Raw genomic sequence first — 19,980 nt, forward strand, 5'->3', positions numbered from 1 at the left:
CACATCAGATATGGCCAGGTTTCAGGCTTGCAGGATCCGGTTGTGTATTCATGAGAACTTCAAAGTTGACCAATCAGAGTCAGGTGTAAAGTAGGGAGTCAGGGCAGAGTCAAATGTAAACTGTGGCCCAGAAGGCAGAACCAATGACCTAGAGCTGCACCTCCATGAACCACCCACTGGGACTGATCAGCATATACAACTATAAATCTACCTTGGAGGAGTACTACACATTTAGGCTTTCCAAAGAGCCCTGAATTTAAGTGGTGGGTGGCTGTTTTGTTGGTGCTATTAAACAATTGAAAGTCAGAAACCTTTGCCAAACTACTGCATATCATCAAGTGATCTACTCAATTCTTAATCTGTTTTCTGTGGACTTGTAGCCTAGATGAGAATGGTATCTTCTACAGGACCAGTACCTGTTGGTGCAGATATGCACCAGCTTTTGAGCTACACTGAATGCTGTTCATTGGAACCATGAATGGATGGACAATGCACCGCCCTGCTTCTGGGAGTTGATTTCCAAACACTTTGACTTTCATTATGTCTCATGCTCTTTAGCTGTAGCCCCTGACAAACACATGAAGGGACCTGCTTCTCAGACAGGGTTGTCTTCTCATCCGCAGTTATCTAAAGATCACATGATCTAGCACAGGGCAGGCACAAGACATTTGTCACCTAACATGGGCCTTAATCTTCCTGCACAAGCTCCATGGAAATGAACAAGAGCTGCACAAGAGTGTGGTCATGCTTCACGCAGGGCATAATTCACTTATCAAATTCAATGTGGCAAGTTGTGGGGATGGCATGCATGGCTTTATAAGGGATTAGACCAATACATGGAAGAAGGGAAGTCTAATAGCAGGTATTAGCTATGACCCAGATTCAAAGGGAGGGCATCACTGAATGCCAGCAGGGTTGAACAGCAAAGGACAGCTCTTGCCTTCATGCTGTGCTTGATCCTGGGGGCATCTGGTTGGCCACTGTGGGAAGCAGGATTTTCAACTACCAAAGTGAACTTGTGATGATCTGGCAGGTCTCTTTTGTTCCAATACTCATTGCAATAGGTTGGAACAAGAAAACTTTCCAATGAATTGTGCCCCACCATGATCCACATTTTTCTCTGCTCTCTGAAATGGTGCCCTAAATCCACCACTTAAGACAGTGACTTTATGTCACCTCACCTCATGATACGGCCATCTCTAACCTCTGGTACTCCTGGTGATGACTGGCAGTGGTGTGAAAACTCTTCAGTCAGCACATCAGAAGCACATGAAGATCAGTGCCACATGTGGCTGGGTGGCATGGAGAAAAACTAGAAGTAGAAACCATGTCAGATGGTTGTAATGCACTGAAGATGTCATACAGTGACTGGCAGCTTCCTTGAGCTACTGGGCCATTGGCTGGGGTGCCCTATTTAGGGCTACAATCTTTTATTATTTTATTTTTCACATTTTTATACCGCCCTTCCTCCAAAGAGCTCAGGGCGGTGTACACAGCTGCTCCCCTCCTTCTTGTCCTCACAACAACCTTGTGAGGTAGGTGAGGCTGAGAGAAAGTGACTGGCCCAAGGTCACCCAGGAAGCTTTGTGGCTGAGGGGGGATTTAAACCTGGATCTTCCAGGTCTGAGTCCACCTCCCAAACCACCGTAGGTTTTTCACAAGGATTCTGCGGCCCCCCTAGCTGATTTCCACAGCTCCCCAGGGAGCCACAGCTCACAGTTTGGGAACCGCTGGCTTTATTGATTATTTTTACATATTGCACATTTTAGTGTGGAACTTGCAAGCTACCTTGGGCATTTGCTTCTGCAGAAAAAGGTGAGAAATAATTTTAAAAAAATAACGTATCATGCTGAGCATGGAAAGTGTTGCACATGTATCATCTTGATGTTGTCATTATGACAATTTTGTAAGGATAAGCATTGTAAGGGGAAATGCTAGTTGGATAATTTTATCCCTCACGCCATGTCAAGGTAGCTTCTCTCTTATTAAAAAGTATGTTGCAATAAAGGTAGAGACTGTTTTGGTGATCTATAGACAGATGCACTCCTCTTTTTTTTTAACATGCTGAGTCAAATACTTTTTACAATAAATTAAGAGTGAGTTCTGCACGTTTTTCACATGGTGGAGCTTAAATAAAATTGGCTGCCTGGGGTGGGTGCAATAGGCTGGTGACTATGACCTTATGAATTTCCTTCCCCAAAGCAACATTATAACTTTATTTATAAATGTCTGTGATTCTTTATTCTTTTTTTATAAAGCCAAAGACAGATGCACATAAATACACTTTAAAACGTAACAATAGAACAGCGAGGAGCACTGAGAAGGTTAAAAAAAAACTGCATTCAAACTATACCATTTCAGATGACCAGTGGTGGTTCATAAGATGGAGTCCTGCTGCATTAAAAAAAATATCCTTGAATACAGAAAACTAACATGGCACAGAAAAGGTTGGACTAGAACCTAGTTATATGCAGGACTTGGGTGGGGAGGGAAGAATGGAGCAGTTTCAATCTGAACCCACCCACCCCGCCTCCCCGGAGTTGGTACTGGCCAGACAAGTTCACCACCTCAATAAGAACAACGCCTTTGCTTCTTGGAGATACAGCAGATGTAGCACACCCACATCTGTCCCCCATGGCACAGAGAAGGAGATACCAAACCTGGACTGGTACAAGGCATGTCATGGCAGCAGGGCCAACCCTGCTCAGAAGACATGCTGTACCACTGGCCATAACAGGATGCATTTTGCCAGCTGCAGATTATCTGGAGTGTAGTAATTGCCCTAATCTGCGTGTACACTTGGCATTCTCCTGGCAGCATGTGCAATGGCACCATATATAGGCAGATCTCTCTCATACACAGTATGACCAAAAAGATTGCTATGGTGCGTCCAGCACAACCACAGGTGCTCCCTTGCTGCAGATGCTCTGAAGTATAGTGTGACTGGAGCTCCCATCTGAACAGCCTATGGCAAAGGATGCTTTGCGCCAGGTCATCTCCAGGATGCTCAGAGAATCTAGCAACTGAGGAAACAGGGAATCTCCCTCTCCAATTCTGCCACGGTGTACCAGCACCAATGGACCTTAAAGCCTAGTTACAGTGCGTCTAGTGATGCAGCCGAGGGTAAGGCAGTTGGTCCTCCTCCTGGGCATCTGCTGCAGGGGTGTGGAGGCGCTGGTGGCGGGCAAGGTGGGAGCTGCGGCTGAAGCGTTTGTGACATTGCGGGCAGGCGTAGGGCCGTTCACCTGTGTGGGTGCGCTGGTGCTCCAGGAGGCGAGCACTCTCGCAAAAACACTTGCCGCACTGGATGCAAGTGTAGGGCTTCTGGCCGGTGTGGAGGCGTCGATGCTGGGCCAGGTTGGAGCTCCAGGAAAAGCGCTTGTCGCAGCCATCGCAGGCGTAGGGCCGCTCCCCGGTGTGCATGCGCTGGTGCTGCCGCAGATTCGACAGCTGCGTGAAAGCCTTGGGACAGTCCGCGCACCGGTAAGGCTTTTCTCCAGAGTGGGTCCCCAGGTGGCGCATCAGGTGGGAACTTTGGCCAAACCCCTTCCCACACTCCATGCACTTGTACGGCTTCCAGCCGCTGCCAGAGGAGATGGGGACAGGTTTAGTGGGCAGGGCCAGTGAGAAGTCTCCGATCCCCCGCCTCTTGGGACTCAGTTCCAGATCAGGGCTTTCCGGCTTGGTCCCTTCAGGGTCTTTTCTTGGCAACATTTTTTTGGCCATAGAAGTGTCTCGCTCACATTCCCTCCCAACATCTGTTGAGACAACATCAACATCATTCAGTGGGAGGCAAGAGCAACAGGACATATAAATGAATCACTTTGATACAGTTGCCACGTCCTCAGGCTTACAAACAGATTCATGCGTAATCTACATCACTATGCGCATGGTAGCCTTTGCCAGGCAGGAACCTCTCCAAGCAGCCAGGTAAGAACACCACTGTAAACCGAAAGGAAAGCTGTATTTTCTTCTTCCCTTTCAGGACGCTCACGTGCCACAGAGCTACACATGAACAAGCGGGCTTTTAAAATGTGTTATGAGATGGTACGTTCCATGAACTTATTTGCAAGGCTTCCCTGATCTTCCATAAGCCATAGTCAAAGGAGAGGAGTCAAACCCCTTTCATACAATGAGCTGAATAGCATTCACAATGCCTGCTGAGGGTTTGAAGTTATGTCATTTAGCAGGAAGTGATGTCATTAAGCAGGTCATGACCAGAACTAAGCCCTTTTTTCCTCACTTGGGAATTCATTAGCTACAAATGACAGAAAACACACAAATCTTGATCATATTTTGAAGGTATGGGAGAGCCCAATTATCACACATGCCACCCTTTCAGCATTGACACCTCAGCACAGTGAAGCAGCTCAGAGCAGCTGATGGTGGTGCTGGGAGAACCCAACAGCCAAATAAAGAGCTTTCATGGGCTGCATCCAACCCACAGGTCTTATGTTTGACACTCATGATCCAAGGAACGGTACATAGTACAGCAAAATTGTTGGCGCTAACCATTCCTTGAGGCTGCCTGGGAATCCCATGTATGCTGCTGCGAGCTCTATCATGGGAGGAAGTTGGGCAAAAATATATATTTAAAATATTATTAGCGCTGCCCTTTTGCTTTGGTCCTCCTCAAGAGGCCTACAACATGTAAAATGGAAACTATATAATAAAATCATTGTTATCAAAACACTCAAAAAACACAACTATAATTCTCACATAAAAACCAATAAATAATAATTATAGCAGCAGCAAGGTTTTCAATTTAACAATGCCCACTGAATGCCTGGGTGAATAAACACACTTTTATTTGGCAGCAGAATAGTGTAGTCACCAAGTGGAGAGATAAGAGGAAGGAGTTCCATAAATGAGTGCCACCACAGAAGAGGCCCTGTCTCTGGTAGCCAGCTATCCGCTACACCCCAGAAGGTGGCTCACAGGAAGTTGCCTTACACTTTGTCAGACTATTGGTCCAGTTAGCCCTGTACTGTTTACACTGACTGGCCCCAGCTTTTTGAATAATAATAATAATAATAAACTTTATTTATATCCCGCCCTTCTCCCCGAAGGGACCCAGGGCGGCTTACAACATATTAAAAACAGATTAAAAACATAATTTAACCGCAAATAAAAACATATTAAAAACACATTAACAAATACCCATAAAAACCGTAGACAGATAAAAAGTCAGATAAAAAGAGCAAAATGTAGCAAATCATAGAGGAATCAGGCCTGTAAAAATACTAAAAGATATAGAAAAGATGTTTAAAAAGGCCATGAACTCAGAAGGCTTCTTTAAACAAAAAGGTCTTCAGGCCTCGCTGAAAAGTCTCAAGAGAGGAGCCATTCTCAAATCAAGGGGAAGGGAGTTCCATAATGTTGGTGCCACTACTGAGAAGGCCCTATTTCTTGCCGCCACCCTATGTATCTCCTTAGGCAGCGGCACTTGTTAAAATGCCTTCTCTGATGACCTAAGAGGACGAGCCGGATTGTACGGAAGTAGGCGATCTCTGAGATACCCTGGCCCAGAGCTTTTTAGGGTTTCAAGAGTATTCAGCTAATCAACAATTGCCACTTTGGGTGCCCGTTTGGGAGAAAAGCAGGGTATAAACTGAATAAATAATAAACAACAACACCGGCCTGCAGACATTTTGCTGTCTTAAGAGTTAGACCTTTTTTGGGGTATATTTGGAGTGCTGAATCCCAAAATGGCATCAATTTTGCCCAACTGACTCTAGTTTGGGGAGTATGGCATAGCCACCTTATATGCTGATTCAAGCAGTTTCCTCATGAGGGCTCTGCCATACCTCTAAAACAAGAGCTAATCAGGCAAAACTGATGCCATATTGGGATTCAGCACCCCAGATATATCCTAAATTCATTCAAACTTTCTTGGCAACTAAAAAAAATGGTTTTTGTTTTTTTTGTAATTGCTTAGTTGTGTAATTAAACAATTACAAAAATTGCGTAATTGTTCGCAGTGCGGTAACAATGTGCAGAAGGAAGGACAGCAGTAGTTCAGACAAATTCAGTTCAATTTCATTCAGACATCTTATGCAAATATGAATCAAGGAGAACGAAGCTGAGCAAACCTAAACTAAAATAAATTTTTAAAAATCCTAAAATGTCAGGAAAGTGCTTCTGCCACAAACTTCAGGGGAAAGAAGAAACCAGGATCTCCAAGTTTCACCTTCTTCCTTGCACACTCCATAGAAAGTGGTGGGGCTAGGAAGACAAGCCAGGCCCTTCCAAGGCACAATAAGGAATTCCTACGAATTTCTGGGAACACCCAGAAACCAGGTGGTCTTACCTAGGGAAATGAGCGCCTGATAATTCTTCTGCATGATGTCTATCCCACCAAGCTGGTAGTCCTACGTCATTTGAGGCACACTAGCTTGTGCAAGGACACCAGAAAGTCTGCATAGCATGTTTCACAAGCAGAGCATTTTACAGTGTGCATGTGTAAGCTTTGTCTCTGAAATCTGATCCTGTCCCAGCCTGAGAATCTTGGGTGGGTCATATTTCTGGGCAAGGCAACTAAAAAAGAACAAAAAACAAAAATAGCATAATAAGTTGTGGAGATGTATTTTTAAAAAAACCACGGTTAAAATATCCCAATTTATTTTGCTCTCTCCCCACCCCACATTATAATAATCTTAGCCACAAAGAGGTGCATTTCTAGCTATACTCTTTTTCTGGGACTTGCAGGGCTTCTGCAGTGCAGCTTGATGCCACATCAGAACTGCTTTGCTGGATCAGACCAGCATTTATGCAATGGCATAAGTAGGTGTTTTTAACCCATTTCTGCCCAGCCCACAAGTGTACACGTTTTATCCTTGTGGCGTATTTGCAGTGTGGGGCAGAAATGGCTTAAACTGACATAATTAAGGAGGGTAGTGAGTAAAGGAACAGGGGGCTGTTCTGTAGTTAAGGTGCCACAGCTGAAAAGGCTCCCTTGTCAATGGCACTCTCCTCAACTGAGAAGGTGCGTCTGCCCTGAGGAACATCTCAATAAACAGCCAGGTTCATATGGAAGTAGATCATAAACTGTTCAGGGCTAAATATGCTAAATTCAGCACTTTTGAGTTGTGTTTGGGAGCAAACTGGAAGCCAGGAAAGCTCACCAAGTCCTGTCAAAACCCATTCCCTATTATTAACACCAATTCAGAATCTTGCTGCTGTACCCTGGGCCAAACACAATTTCAGAACAGTCTTCAAAAGCAATATTAAGCACATTGCAGTAATCCCATGTTTAGGATGTTAGGTCATGATAACTATGGCTAGATCCAGTTTTTCCAAGAAAAATCGTAGCTCCAATCCCATCCCGCTTTTTGAGATGCTACAAGTTACGGAAATTACCTAGCATCCACCTGCAAGGCCAGATATAACAATTAAACCAAGTCGTGTACTGATTTATTAAGTACAATCCAATTCAGAACAAGATAAATAACTTATTGAACAACCATGCTAGCAGTTGACAGGACCTCATCTTCTTTGGATTGAACTGCAGTCTACTGGCCCTCATCTAGCCCATCCTTAAAGTCAGACACCTCATCAGAACATCTATAGCCACACCTGGTGTAGATGAAAAGGAGAGACACAGCTGATAATTCAAAATCTCCCTCAAAAATTATCTTTTCTGACCTTGGAGAAACTGGACTGAGCTGACACCCACCTCCTGCAGCAGCCAGAAGAGGTAGGGGGGACCCAAACCTGAATGCCATCCCAGAAGAGAGAGGAGAAGGGAATGCAGCCCAAGAAACTAATATATGGCATTGGGATTGAACCAATATCAGGCAAAGGAGATGGGGAGTAATTGAAACTTGGAGGATCTGTACTCTGGCACTTTATGGAATTGAGGGGGTATGCTAGGGCTCTTTGGGACTATGGAACATAAACTTATAGATGTTTACAGAGCTAGAAGACTCTTTTTGAAGACATTTCTGGAACTATACCAGAGCTCCTCAGATTAGTGCCTTTTGTTCATAAATGAATAAGCATCACCAGCTCTCACATATTTGGGACTGAAGAGAAGAGCTTGCAGACAAGTTGGAGCAACATACATGATAGACCATTCTCCTTGTTAATTCATCTAAAGCATCTATCATTCACTGGTTCCTCAGAACATTAATAGAGACTAGAATTCCTACTTTGTTTATGCATATGCATAGGAGGGGTGGAAAATACCCATCTTTTGTATCTAACTGTGAAAATGGTTGAGTGATTAAGGACACAATCCTAACCCCTTATGTTGGTGCTTTCCAGCAGTGACATAAGGGCAATGTAGCTCAGAGGTAAGGGAACAAACGTTCCCTTACTTTGAGGAGGCCTCCGTGAGTGACACCCAACTGCAGGATGCAGCACATGTCCCATTGACACTGCTATGCCAGGGCTGGAAAGCACTGACATAAGGGGTTAGGATTGTGCCCTAAAGGGGATCTAGATGGCTGGCTTTAAGACACTATAGCAGTGATTTTCAACCTTTTTCATCTCATGGCACACTGTCAAGGCACTAAAATGGTCAAGGGACACCATCAGTTTTTTAACAACTGACAAGGCACACCACGCTATCTATGGGGGCTCACATCCCCCATTGGCCCTACTAATAAACGGCCCTCTCCCAAATTCTCATGGCACACCTGGGGACCATTCGTGTCACACCAGTGTGCCAAGACACAGTGGTTGAAAATAGCTGCACTATAGAGTGGAGATGGGGATTTTCTTTCCACTGACTCCTGTTCAGCTGGGGATCAGGGAGAGGCTTAATTTGTGTTTAATTTCTAAACAGAGAGCTGTCTTCTTCTCTACAGTCAAGTGCCATGCACACCTAAGGGTAAAGGTGTTTGTTCCCATTAAGATAGCTATTTGATTTTTTTTTTCTGTAAACAGCTTTGTAAACCTTTTTTTGTTGTTGTTGTTGAAAAGTGGTATTTAAATACTGTTAATAATAATAGCATTACAGCCAAAGGGCCAAATCCTATCCAATTTTCCAGTGCAGGTGCAGCCGTGCTAATGGGGCGTGCGCTGCATCCTGTGATGGTGGGTAGTCACAGAGGCTTCCTCAAAGTATGGAAACATTTGTTCCCTTACCTCAAAGCTGCATTGCCGCTGCTCTGGTGCTGGAAAGTTGAATAGGATTCTGCCCTAAGTCTTACAGAACACAATGGGCTTACTTCTGAGTAAGGTAAAGGCACAATTTTCAGACTCTACCTATGGGTCTCTACCTATGGAGCTAGACAAATAAATAATAATACATTGATGATGATGATGATGATATGTGCACACTCAAATCTGTTTGAGTCACACCCCCTTGCCCTGAAAAAAGATGCCCAATGTTCCTCCCCAATATGTAGAAAGGTGCTCAGTGTGATCTGAGAAAACACAGTCTACGCTTATGCTCAGGGGTACATATTTTTTAAGTGTTTTTTCATACACTCCAGGTTTAAGTAAATAGCTCTGGACACAGATCCTGGAGCTCAAATGAAACCCTGTGGCCGAACGTTTCCAAGGGAACAATGAAAAAGGAATAGGGAGCAGCTTGCATTAAACTAGGGGTGTCAAACATAGGTCCCATGGGCTGAATGCAGCCCCCTGGAAGCAATTTATCTGGCTCCCATTTATAACTGGGCTCTCTCATATCTTGAAAACAGGAACAAGATTTGCACATTTTCTCTTCTGTCATTTGCAGCTAAGGTGTTTCTCTGTGAGAACAAAGTGCTTATTTATGGCCATCATCTGCTTAATGATGTCACTTAATGCTTAATGATGTCACTTCCAGCCTCAGCAGGCGCCATGAATGCTAACTTCAGCCCTCTGTATGAAACCAGTTTGACACCCTTGCCCAAGATGTTGTTCCTCGCCTTTATCCTCACAACGACCCTGAGAGGTAGGACAGGCGGAGGAACAAACAATGGATTGGCCCCAAATCAGGGAGCCAAAGTGGGGGTTGGATAACAGTTTGACACCCCTGCATTGAACAGGCCTTTGGGAATCTGGACCTGTCAACTCCATGTGCAATTCCCCCCACCCCTTGAGCACCAGGAGGGGATGCACACTGCCAATCCCGCACCAGGACTTCCCTGTCTCCCCACTCCCTCCCCACCCCAACCTTCTTTTCTGACCTCAGAGAGGCTGGGCTGAGCAGACACCTGCTTCCAGCAGCAGAGGACACCTGGACCTGGACCCAGCTCAGGAAGTGGGGAAGAGGATGCATTGAGGCAAGAGAGGTGGAAAGAATTGGAACCATCTGCAGCCCAGTTCCCCATACAGGCAGCCGCTCTGCTTACATGCAGCTTGCGCTGCTCCATGGTTTTAACCCCTGCTTACCTGCAAACATCCAGGAAGAATCCAGAGACTAGGATTGCTTTGAGAGGGCTCCTGCTTTTTCTTCTTCTTCTTCTTCAGCTTCTTCTTTTAAAGCAGGAGAAATTGCTTTTGCAATAGAAAACTGTCTGCTTTGAAAACAGAAAAAAGTACATAGTTTGGGCTGGTTTCCCCATCCCAAGTGGATGTGCTTTAAAACACCCACCTAAAACACCCAGTTCTGTAGCCTCAAGATTTCCCCTGGAGCTGTGTAGATCTTCCAAGACTCCTATTTTCCTTACTGTGTTTGAGGCTGCAATCCTAGCCACACTTTCCTGGGAGTAAACCCCATTGGATGCAATGGGCCTTACTTCTGAGCAGACATGCCTAGTATTGCACTGCAAGTGATCTTAACAATTTAAAAAGTCCTCAAGCTGTTATGAGGGTGGGGGTGGGGGAAGAGATAACTTCTGGAAAATGTTGTAATATTAGAAGCAGGGAAGCATTTCTGAACTTAAAAAAAAAAACAGCTGTTCTTATTCAATGTATGCATTTCTGGTGCTGATTTGCAGGCACTAAAATAAAATCATAGACATTTGACCTTTGGCACAAGTCCTCCAAAGCTTCTTGTAACTAAGCCTAAAGTATAACTGAAATAAATGCATATTCTCCCTCTCCCCACATCCATGCTTTTATTTCCCTCTCTCCCCTTCTTCTGTTACCTCCCCTGCATTGAATTTGCCTTTGTAAACTCTTCAGGGCAGGGACCTGGTTCTTTGTCCTTCCATACTTAGTAGAGCACCAGGCATATTGATGGCGCTACATAAATACTAAAACATAACACAGGTTTACCAAAAGGATTTTAGAAATCTCTGGTGGTTATCACCTACCTTCCCCCCATGCTTCATTGCAGCAAACTCAGGTTATCTAAGCCCTAAGTTTTCCCACCTGCCACCCAACAGTTTCCTAAACCTCTGTCCACCTATTGTCCCATCTTTCTCCCATTCCTCCACAAGCACACTTTGGGGGGGAGGGGGTTTGCTGGAGTCAGGTTTTTCTCCCATCCAGACTGGTATTTCACTTCCCTCAAAGAAACTGCACTCTGTCAGCATTAGACTGTTATTTACTGCAGCATTTATGATATTTGTGGACACCATTATGACCTCACAAAGGCTCAGTCAACAGCTGCAGAGGTCTCACAAATGGCAGGTGAAGAGGGAACACAATTGTAGCCAATGCATAAATACTGAAATTATGTTTTCATGTATACTGCATTTGTCATTCCTCTTTATCATGTCCTTTGCTTTCCCCTCAAGAGGCCACTAAGTTTGACTTTTCCCCACACCAATGAACAGGAATCCCTCTCCAGTATGTCTCTCCATGCACCCAAGTTTTTAGATGGATCGTACTTCAGTGCTGCATGAGCGCATCTTCAATCTTGTAATGGAAAATCAGAGGCTCACAGCAATAATTTAATTATTTTCCACTTGATTCTCTACTGACCACTACTGCTGTGGTCTCCTGAGGGATCCATCTCTGGACTCATGATGACAAAATAACTTGACAATGGCTAAGGGCCCAATCCTATCCAACTTTTCTGTGCCAGTGCAGCCACAATGCAGCCCTGAGGAAAAGGAACAAACATTCCCTTACCTGGAGGAGGCCTTTGTGGCTGCCCCCCTACCACAAGATGCAGTGCAAGCTTAATTAGCTCAGCTGCACCAGCACTGAAAAGTTGTATAGGATTTGGCCCTAAGAGTCTTTTTCTCTTCCTGTAACCCTATGCAAACTTGCTGGGGAGTAAGCCCCATTGAATTTCATGCTTACTTCTGAGTAAAGCATGGGTAGGATTAGGCTGCATGCAGGGCTCAAATAATGAGGGAGACAGGAAGGTTGCAATTCATAAGATCCACAGCTTATCCCCTCCTCCCTTTTAGCCAAATAAATGCCACTCTGCAGTTAAAGGGGACTTTGCAAAAAGTACAGAGGCTAGACTTTCTCTGCTGCCCTTCCCATGAGAACCACGAAGGTGCAGTGGATCTAGTGCTGGACTTAGACCTGGAAGATCCAGGTTCAAATACCCACTCCACCATGAAGCTTCTTCTGTCAGTGAAGATAGGGAAAAATATGTATCGGTTGGGTGACCTGAATTACAGGGTGTTCTCTCTGGAAAGATGGACTGCAGAGAACATGAAGGCCCTGATGTCCTGCCAATTCACCCACCAGATCTTTTACATCTGTGGGATGACAAGTTGCACCTGCTGAAATTCTCTCTTCTATACACTTGTTAAAGGTCCAGCATCCCTAAAGTTGAAAGTTTGCCCACCCTTGTTTTACACAGTCCCCATTAAAGCTGCTTTACCTTTTATTGTTCTTTTACCCTAGTTGTGTTTCACAGCAGAAGGGAGAGCAAACGTTTCTCCAGCTGATGGCTGAAAACAACCACACAAAACACTTCTTACAATTCCTTGAACTTTAATATGTTTTGAATGAAGTTGTGGAGATTATAGGGTTAGAGATTAATGAAGGATTTTGTGTATGAAGTATCAATGGCTGCTGCTAAGTTCAGCTACAGATGGAAAGGAAGGTCTACAAGTACTACATTTTCTGTGATGGGACTGTTTAACTAACGGCCTCTGGACCATTAAAGACAAAATGGACTTTCCCCTTAGTGCTACACCATTGTAAGTTCTGACCCAGTGGCAGTAGAACTGATATGCTGTCAACCCATACCGGAAAGGGAACATGTTGCCAGATTCAACCCGGAGATTCTGTTTGTCCCTTTAAAAGTTAAGAATGTAAGAAGCACCCTCGTGTATTTGTCTAATACCCTTTTAAAGGTGCCTCTGCCAGTGGTCATCATCATGTCTTGGAGGGGGGTAAACTCCATCAATTAACAATGCACTGGGTGTCACTTGTCTCTCCTGAATTGATTACCCATCAATTCCACCAGGTATGCCCAAATTCTGTTTATACGAGAAGGACAAAAACTTGTCTCTGTTCACTTCCTCCATCCTGTTTATAGTGTTATCAATTTCTATTGATAGAGAGCCAGGATGATGTAGTAGTGGTTTGAGAGTTGGACTTCGACCTGGAAGATCCAGGTTCAAATCTCAGCTCATCCATGAAGCTTCCAAGGTGACCTTGGGCCAATCACTATCTCTCAGCCTCACCTACCTTACAGGGTTATTGTGAGGACAAAAGGAGGGAAGGAACTATGTATACCACCCTGTGCTTTTAGAGGAAGGGTGGTATAAAAATAAATATGCTGTCCCCTTCCCAAGAAGGTGGGTGAAGGGACTGTTAGAAGAGAAAGGCAGAAGGTGCGGAAGCTGAATTCTTCCTCTCTCACTGCTTTGGAGCTTTTAATGGGACAGACAGATGGATCTCCAGGTCGCAAGCAGGCAATCCTGTTGGGAGACAGCCAGTTCAAAAAGAAGGTGATTTATTCCTTGTTAGCTTTTATAGCCCACTTCCTGGCTAAAATTCTGATCCTCAAAGTGGCTTACAGTTGTACAACAGATATAATAACCAACAGTTGCAATAAAAACCCTTTTAAACAATAGAATAGAATTAAGCAAAAGAAGTATGTTTACAAAATGGCAGCAGATTGCTGTGGAGAAGAGTCGTCTTGCTGGTATTCATCACTCCCCCCCCCCCAAATGATTACAGGAACATTTCTGCACTTAAGCAGTACACCTGGGAACTGCTAAAATAAAACAAAATAAAATGATATCAGTGATGTCACTGTTGCTATCCCATTGGTGTCAGTGACACTCAGGTTGCAATCCTATACATACTTTCCTGGGAGTAAGCCCCACTGAACATAACTGAACTTACTTCTGAGTAGACATGCCTAGGCTTGAGCTGTCATACAGTTACATTTTAGACAGGCCTCAAACTAATAGCTGGGGAAAGATTGACATTTTCTCAGAACTGTATTTCCACAATAGAATCTCCCCTCCAAAAAATTGCAATTTCCAGTAAAAATTATTGTAGCTAGAATTGCTTAGAAAATGCAACACCCTAGAAACACAAGTCTTTTCTCAAAGGAACATGTCTGAACCTCATGCAACACATGAACAATAACACAGGCCAACACACGTTTTGCTTCCTTAAACATTACACCAATTCCTGGGTATATTTGGGGCGCTGATTCCAAAAATGGTATCTGTTTTGCCCTATCACGTCTAGTTTTGGAGACAAGCCTATACCATGGCTTCCTCATGAGGAAGCTGCTTGAACCATTCACTAATGAATGAACGGTTTATATCTCCAAAACTAGACATGATAGGGCAAAACGGATGCCATTTTTGGAATCAGAACCCCAAATTCATATCAAACCACCATAAAGTTTGGGGAAAACTTTTCTGACCCTCAATTTTGTAGGCCTGTGTAACTGTTACTCCTGGAAAAGCTCTATATTGTGGTGAGGGGGTAGGACCTAACACCCAATCAGTAGTGTCTTCAGCCTCTCACAGGACACAGTGTGCTTCTTAGAATCAAAAAGGACAGCCAGCTCTGCTCTCCTTCTGTCTCCAGCCACAGTCCCTTCTCTGAGCAGAACTTCTCCTTGCTGTCAGACAAAAGCTGTAAGACTATAATCCAAAGATCAGCTGTTTGACAGATCTTCCAGGGCAGCCATTTTCAACCACTGTGCACATTGGTAAGCCGCAAATGGACCTCAGATGGGCCGCACGAGTTTGGGAGGGGGTCATTGATTAGTAGGGCCATTGGGGGATGTGAGCCCCCCACTGGCAGTGTGCCAAAAAAATCCTGATGGTGTGCCTTGACCATTTTAGTGCCTTGCCAGTGAGCTGTGAGATTAAAAAAGGTTGAAAATCACTGTTCCGGGGCAAAGTTCCCAAGTCCAGAGAATGTCCACTGCAAAAGGGCTTGACCACCTGTCTTTTCTGAAGCAAACCACTGTCCAATCCTTAGACTTCGGCCCCTATAAATCTACCAATCCCTAATATTCCCATGTGCTAATTTTCCACCAGTGCACCTAGAGTGCAACATGCAAATTAAGGCAACATTTGCACAAGTTTTTTTTTAAATAAATCACTACAAAATCTGAATCTTCAGGCTGTCCAGGTTTGCATTTCCCAGAGTCAGATTCTAAACGTAGTCGGTCTCCCACTCAGTGTTTGTTTTCTGAACAACGAGATGGAAGCTTTGACATCAACTGGCAAACAGGCTTGGAGCCCAGCCATTTAGGGTGGGCATTTATATGGCCTCCCAAGCAGCATGTGGGTTTTCTGATGAGTACTCAGGCCTGACCTCTGCCGGAAACATTTCCCACATTCCATGCAGCGATATGGTTTCTCCCCCGTGTGGATTCTCTGGTGGATGGTGAGGTGCGAGCTGACACTGAAGGTTTTCCCACACTCATCGCACTTATAAGGCCTCTCCCCTGTGTGGATTCTCTGGTGCAGGATGAGGGTGGAGCTCTGGCTGAACCTTTTCCCACAGACTTGGCACTCGTACGGTTTCTCTCCGGTGTGGATTCTCTGGTGTTTGGTGAGGTGGGAACTGACGGAAAAGCTCTTCCCACAATCCGTGCACTTGTAGGGTTTCTCTCCTGTGTGGATCCGGCGGTGGAGGACAAGAGTTGAGCTCTGGCTGAACCTTTTCCCGCAATCATTACACTCATACGGTTTCTCACCTGTATGGATTCTCCGGTGGATAGTGAGATGGGAGCTGACTCCAAAGCTTTTCCCACAATCAACACATGGATACAGTTTATCAGGGGAGCGTGAGGCTCTCTGGAGCTGGGCAAGGCTCTGCTGTGCTTGGGCAACTGACTGCTGAGCCTGGAGAAGGCTCTGCTGTGCTTGGGCTACAGTCTGCTGAACTTGGGCAAGACTGTCTCCACATTGGACACATAAGCTCTGGGCAGACCCCATGTATACCCTGGGTGGGATGTTAGGGTTGTTTTTTGGCATTGGAGCAGGAGGAGGAGGAGGAGGAGGAAGAGGTGGCTTGGGCCATCCTTTCCCTGCATCCTGACTTTGCTGCCCAGCCTGATTCTGGCCCTGGTAGAGGGAGGCTTCAGACCGTCCTGGTAACTGCTTGTGTGACTGCATGGCCTCAGAACCTCCAGCCTGGGGAGTTGGATTCATGGTTCCTCCATCTACCAAAGGAAAAAAGAATGAAGTTGCATGGAGAAATTGTACTTTGTTTCCATATATATTAATTTATATCTTCAATATTATTGTATTGATTGTTTTTATATTGTGTTTTAAAATATTGTAACCTGCTTTAGATGCCCCGATGCCAGAGGGGTGTGGGTGGGATATAATTTATTTATTTGAAATATTATGTTACGAGGTTGGTTTGATGTTTGTAGGTTTAAGCGGGGTTGCCATCCCAAATTCTATGGACGGGGCGCATCAGAAATCAAAGAAATAAGACTCATGTCCTGATGTCAAGAATATTGCTTCCTATGAAGTGCCAAACTAGGAGGCTTCTTGTAAAGTCCAACACTGACTCGCAGTACTGAAGGCCTCAAGTTAGACCTCAGAGCCCAATCCTATCCACACTTTCCTGGGAGTAAGCCCCATTGACACTAATGGGACTTACTTCTGAGTAGACATGCATAGGATTGGGCTGTGTGGCAGCTAATGCCACACCAGTATTCAATTCGAAGTAGCAGAATTCAGCAGGAATTCCACCAGCTAATTAGTGACAACCACTGAACACTGAAAAATTTTGCAATGCAGAATTGCTCAATGCACAGGGACAGAAAGTTGATCATCACTTACAATTGCTTGACTCTCCTGCCATCCACCCCAAAATGAAGTCATCATGAGGTAACCTTCCTGTTCTGTTCCAAGTGCTTGTAAGAAATCAGTGCCCTCACATATTTTTATTGGAAGTTTTTTGCCAGCATAGCAGGCTTCTAAATTACACAATACTCCCTGATGAAGAGCTTTGTGTGACTCAAAAGCTTACACCTCCATCAAGGTGATGGAATTATCACCATATTTATTTTGCACCCCTTTTTTTCCTCTAGGATCTTAAGTATAGCAATAGCTGCCTTTATTCCTTAAAGCTTAAAAAGAATAAAAAGAAATAAATAAAAAGAAAAGTCCTTACCTAGCGAGAGTAGAGTGTAATTGTCCTGCACAATGTCCCTGTAGACAGGTCTCTGGCATGGGTCCAGAAGGGCCCACTGTATCTCAGCAAAATACATCACTCACTTCTGCAGAAGGCTGTGGCCTCTCTGAAAAAATAAGGGTTCCCCTGCTCAGAATGCAACACCAGCCCTGTTGCCCTGGGCCTGCCATGGGGGCCAACCTCTGCTGTGTCAGCATTTGCTCCCCTGATCTCAACGCTGCAAAGACCCTCAAGGATCAAACCTCCCCCAAAACAGCCCCATTGCTCCTGGCACAGCTGGTGTTCATTTAACAGCATGCAAGAAAACAAACAATTCAACAGGTGAAGCCTCTTCCTGCACAGCAATATGCAATGGGGGAAAAGTTCCACCTGCTGAATTTGGTGTGTGGGTGGCAGGCAGCTTTTAGAAGCACAGGAACCCTGCGGGAGGGGGGGGGAAGGTGGAGATGCTTTCTGCTCCTTCCGCCTGCCAACGATTGACGACATCATCAAGTTCTGACGTCATCCTTTCCCAAAGGACCCTCTCATTTACAGGCAGGAAGAAAAAAGCCTGGTTTTTACCCAGGCAGAGGAAGTAGGTGGGAAGAGGAGCAGAGGTGTGGCAAGCAAGGGGGGCTGTTTTGGTTTGGATGCTCTGGTGGAAGCTTCTCCCCCCTGCTGAGAAAGTTGCCTGGCTGGGGTTCCTGGGCTTTGGCTGCTGCCAGACCTCGATCCTCAGAGTTACCTGGACACTCAGGCTTCAGGAGTTGATCGCTGAGCTTGCAGAGTGTGCACTCCTTCCTGCAATCAAGGCGACACAGGCTCTCCCTGGGCAACGTGGCCAACCAGACCTCTCTAACTGGGAGCTCCAGTTGGGGCTTGCAAGCGATCCAGCTGCATCTAAGCTCTTGTAGGTGCTGGTGGAGCCGCTGCTGCCCTTGCAACGAAAGCAGAAGCAGCAGCAAACAAGGCTCTCGGTGACCTGGGAAGTTCAGCCCCCCAAATCGTCAGCAGCAGCAGCAGCTACAGCAGCAGGGAGAGAAAATGAGAACAGTCGCCTCTTTTTCTGACAATGGCCAGAGCCCTCTAGCGGCATCGCCTCCTTGTTGCAGCCCAAATTGAGCAGAGGAAGCCGGCAAGACTCTTATGAAGAGCCCTGGGGAGATCAGGGGAAAGGTCCACCTGGTCCTGGCCAGCCTCTGGGAGCAGAAGAACAGCCCCACTGGATCAGGCCAGTGCAAGTGTATTCAGAAGGGGTGAAGACACTGAGAGCCCAATCCTATCCACACTTTCCTGGGAGTAAGCCCTATTGAATGCAATGGGACTTATTTCCAAGTAGACAAGCATAGGCTTGTGCTCTGAGCTGGCAGTCCAAAGCCCTGGTTCTGATCGCTCCTCTGCCATGAAGTCACTTCTTCTTTAGGTCAGTGGTTCTCAAACATTTTGCACCAGGACCCACTTTTTAGAACATAAATCTGTCAAGACCCACTGGAAGTGATGTCATGACCAAAAGTGACATCATCAAGCAGGAGAATTTTTAACAATCCTAGGCCGCAACCCTGCCCACTTACCCAGAACTAAGTCCCCTATCATTGTTAAAAGCATTATATATATATATATATATATATATATATATATATATATATATATATATATATATAGTAGCCTGTTACATTTCCCCAAATGCAGTCACATATCATGGGAGCATCAAGTCTAATATACTAAAAATAAAATATTGAAATGAATGGGGACCCACCTGAAATTGGCTTGCGACCCCGTTTGAGAAACACTGCTTTAGGTGATTCACAATTGCCCACCCTTACCCCCCTCCATCATCTTCAGTATGGAGATAAAAACACTGCCCGACTTTACAGGATTGTTTTAAGGACTGCAATGCAATATTGATTTATTTTTCACATGTTTATACTGCCCTTCCTGCAAGGAGCTCATGGTGGTGTGCATAGTTCCTTCTCTCCTTTTTGTCCTTACAACCCTATGAGGTAGGTGAGGCTGTGAAATAGTGACTGCCCAAGATCACCCAGGAAGCTTCATGACCGAGCAGGGATTTAAACCTGGATCTTCCAGGTCTAACTCTTGTATCGCTATAGCTATATCTTCTCAGACCTTTACTATCTCTCCTCCAGACAAGCAAAAGCAAGCAGAAAGCACAAAGCTTTCTGGCTTCTTTCCTGCCAGATCTTAGAAGCAGTGTGGAGTATTTGTCTGGGAAACTTTACCATCAGCTACAGAACCAAACTCTGGGTTCTAGGCAAATGCCATCTTGACATCAGCACCCACCTTGTAGCCACCTCCTTTGTACTGGGAGAAGAAACTGAAACTCTTAAACTGAAGGAAATAATCATGTCTGTGGAAGAGTGGCATGAAGGACACGGAGGCCTAAATTAACAGTCCAATCCTAACTACATTTCCGTGCGGTGATTCCGCTGAGCTTACACAGCTTCTACTGTATTCTGTGGGGAGTTTTTGGCCACTGGGGGTCTCCGGAGTAACCCTGGAGTAACCCCCAGCAACCACTATGGGTCAATTCAGAACCATGCCAACGTTCCACATTGACCCGGG

The 19,980-nt window shown here is 45.2% G+C and overlaps 1 protein-coding gene across 1 annotated transcript; it reads right to left on the reverse strand.

The window, feature by feature from the left end:
• Window positions 1-2,263: 2,263 nt before the first annotated feature.
• LOC136650971 (zinc finger protein 436-like) lies at window positions 2,264-18,308 on the reverse strand. The gene is made up of 4 exons (XM_066626958.1): window positions 18,146-18,308; window positions 17,401-17,527; window positions 15,550-16,435; window positions 2,264-3,583 (listed from the first exon to the last, which is right to left on the reverse strand). Exons 2-4 carry the CDS (start codon window positions 17,495-17,497, stop codon window positions 3,106-3,108), a joined length of 1,461 nt encoding a protein of 486 aa, XP_066483055.1. The 5' UTR covers window positions 17,498-17,527; window positions 18,146-18,308; the 3' UTR covers window positions 2,264-3,105.
• Between the last annotated feature and the right edge of the window lie 1,672 nt (window positions 18,309-19,980).

This window comes from Tiliqua scincoides, chromosome 5 (genome assembly GCF_035046505.1).
Source record: "Tiliqua scincoides isolate rTilSci1 chromosome 5, rTilSci1.hap2, whole genome shotgun sequence".
Classification (NCBI taxonomy): Eukaryota; Metazoa; Chordata; class Lepidosauria; order Squamata; family Scincidae; genus Tiliqua; species Tiliqua scincoides.

Bases quoted from the DNA above. Each gene is read 5' to 3' on its own strand.
- LOC136650971 (XM_066626958.1), bottom strand. From the start codon at position 17,497: ATGTATTTTGCTGAGATACAGTGGGCCCTTCTGGACCCATGCCAGAGA. The intron at 16,436-17,400 runs GTAAGGACTTTT...TTCCTTTGGTAG, and splicing joins TTACACTCTACTCTCGCTAG to ATGGAGGAACCATGAATCCA. The intron at 3,584-15,549 runs GCTGCTTGGGAG...CTCCTCTGGCAG, and splicing joins ACTCATCAGAAAACCCACAT to CGGCTGGAAGCCGTACAAGT.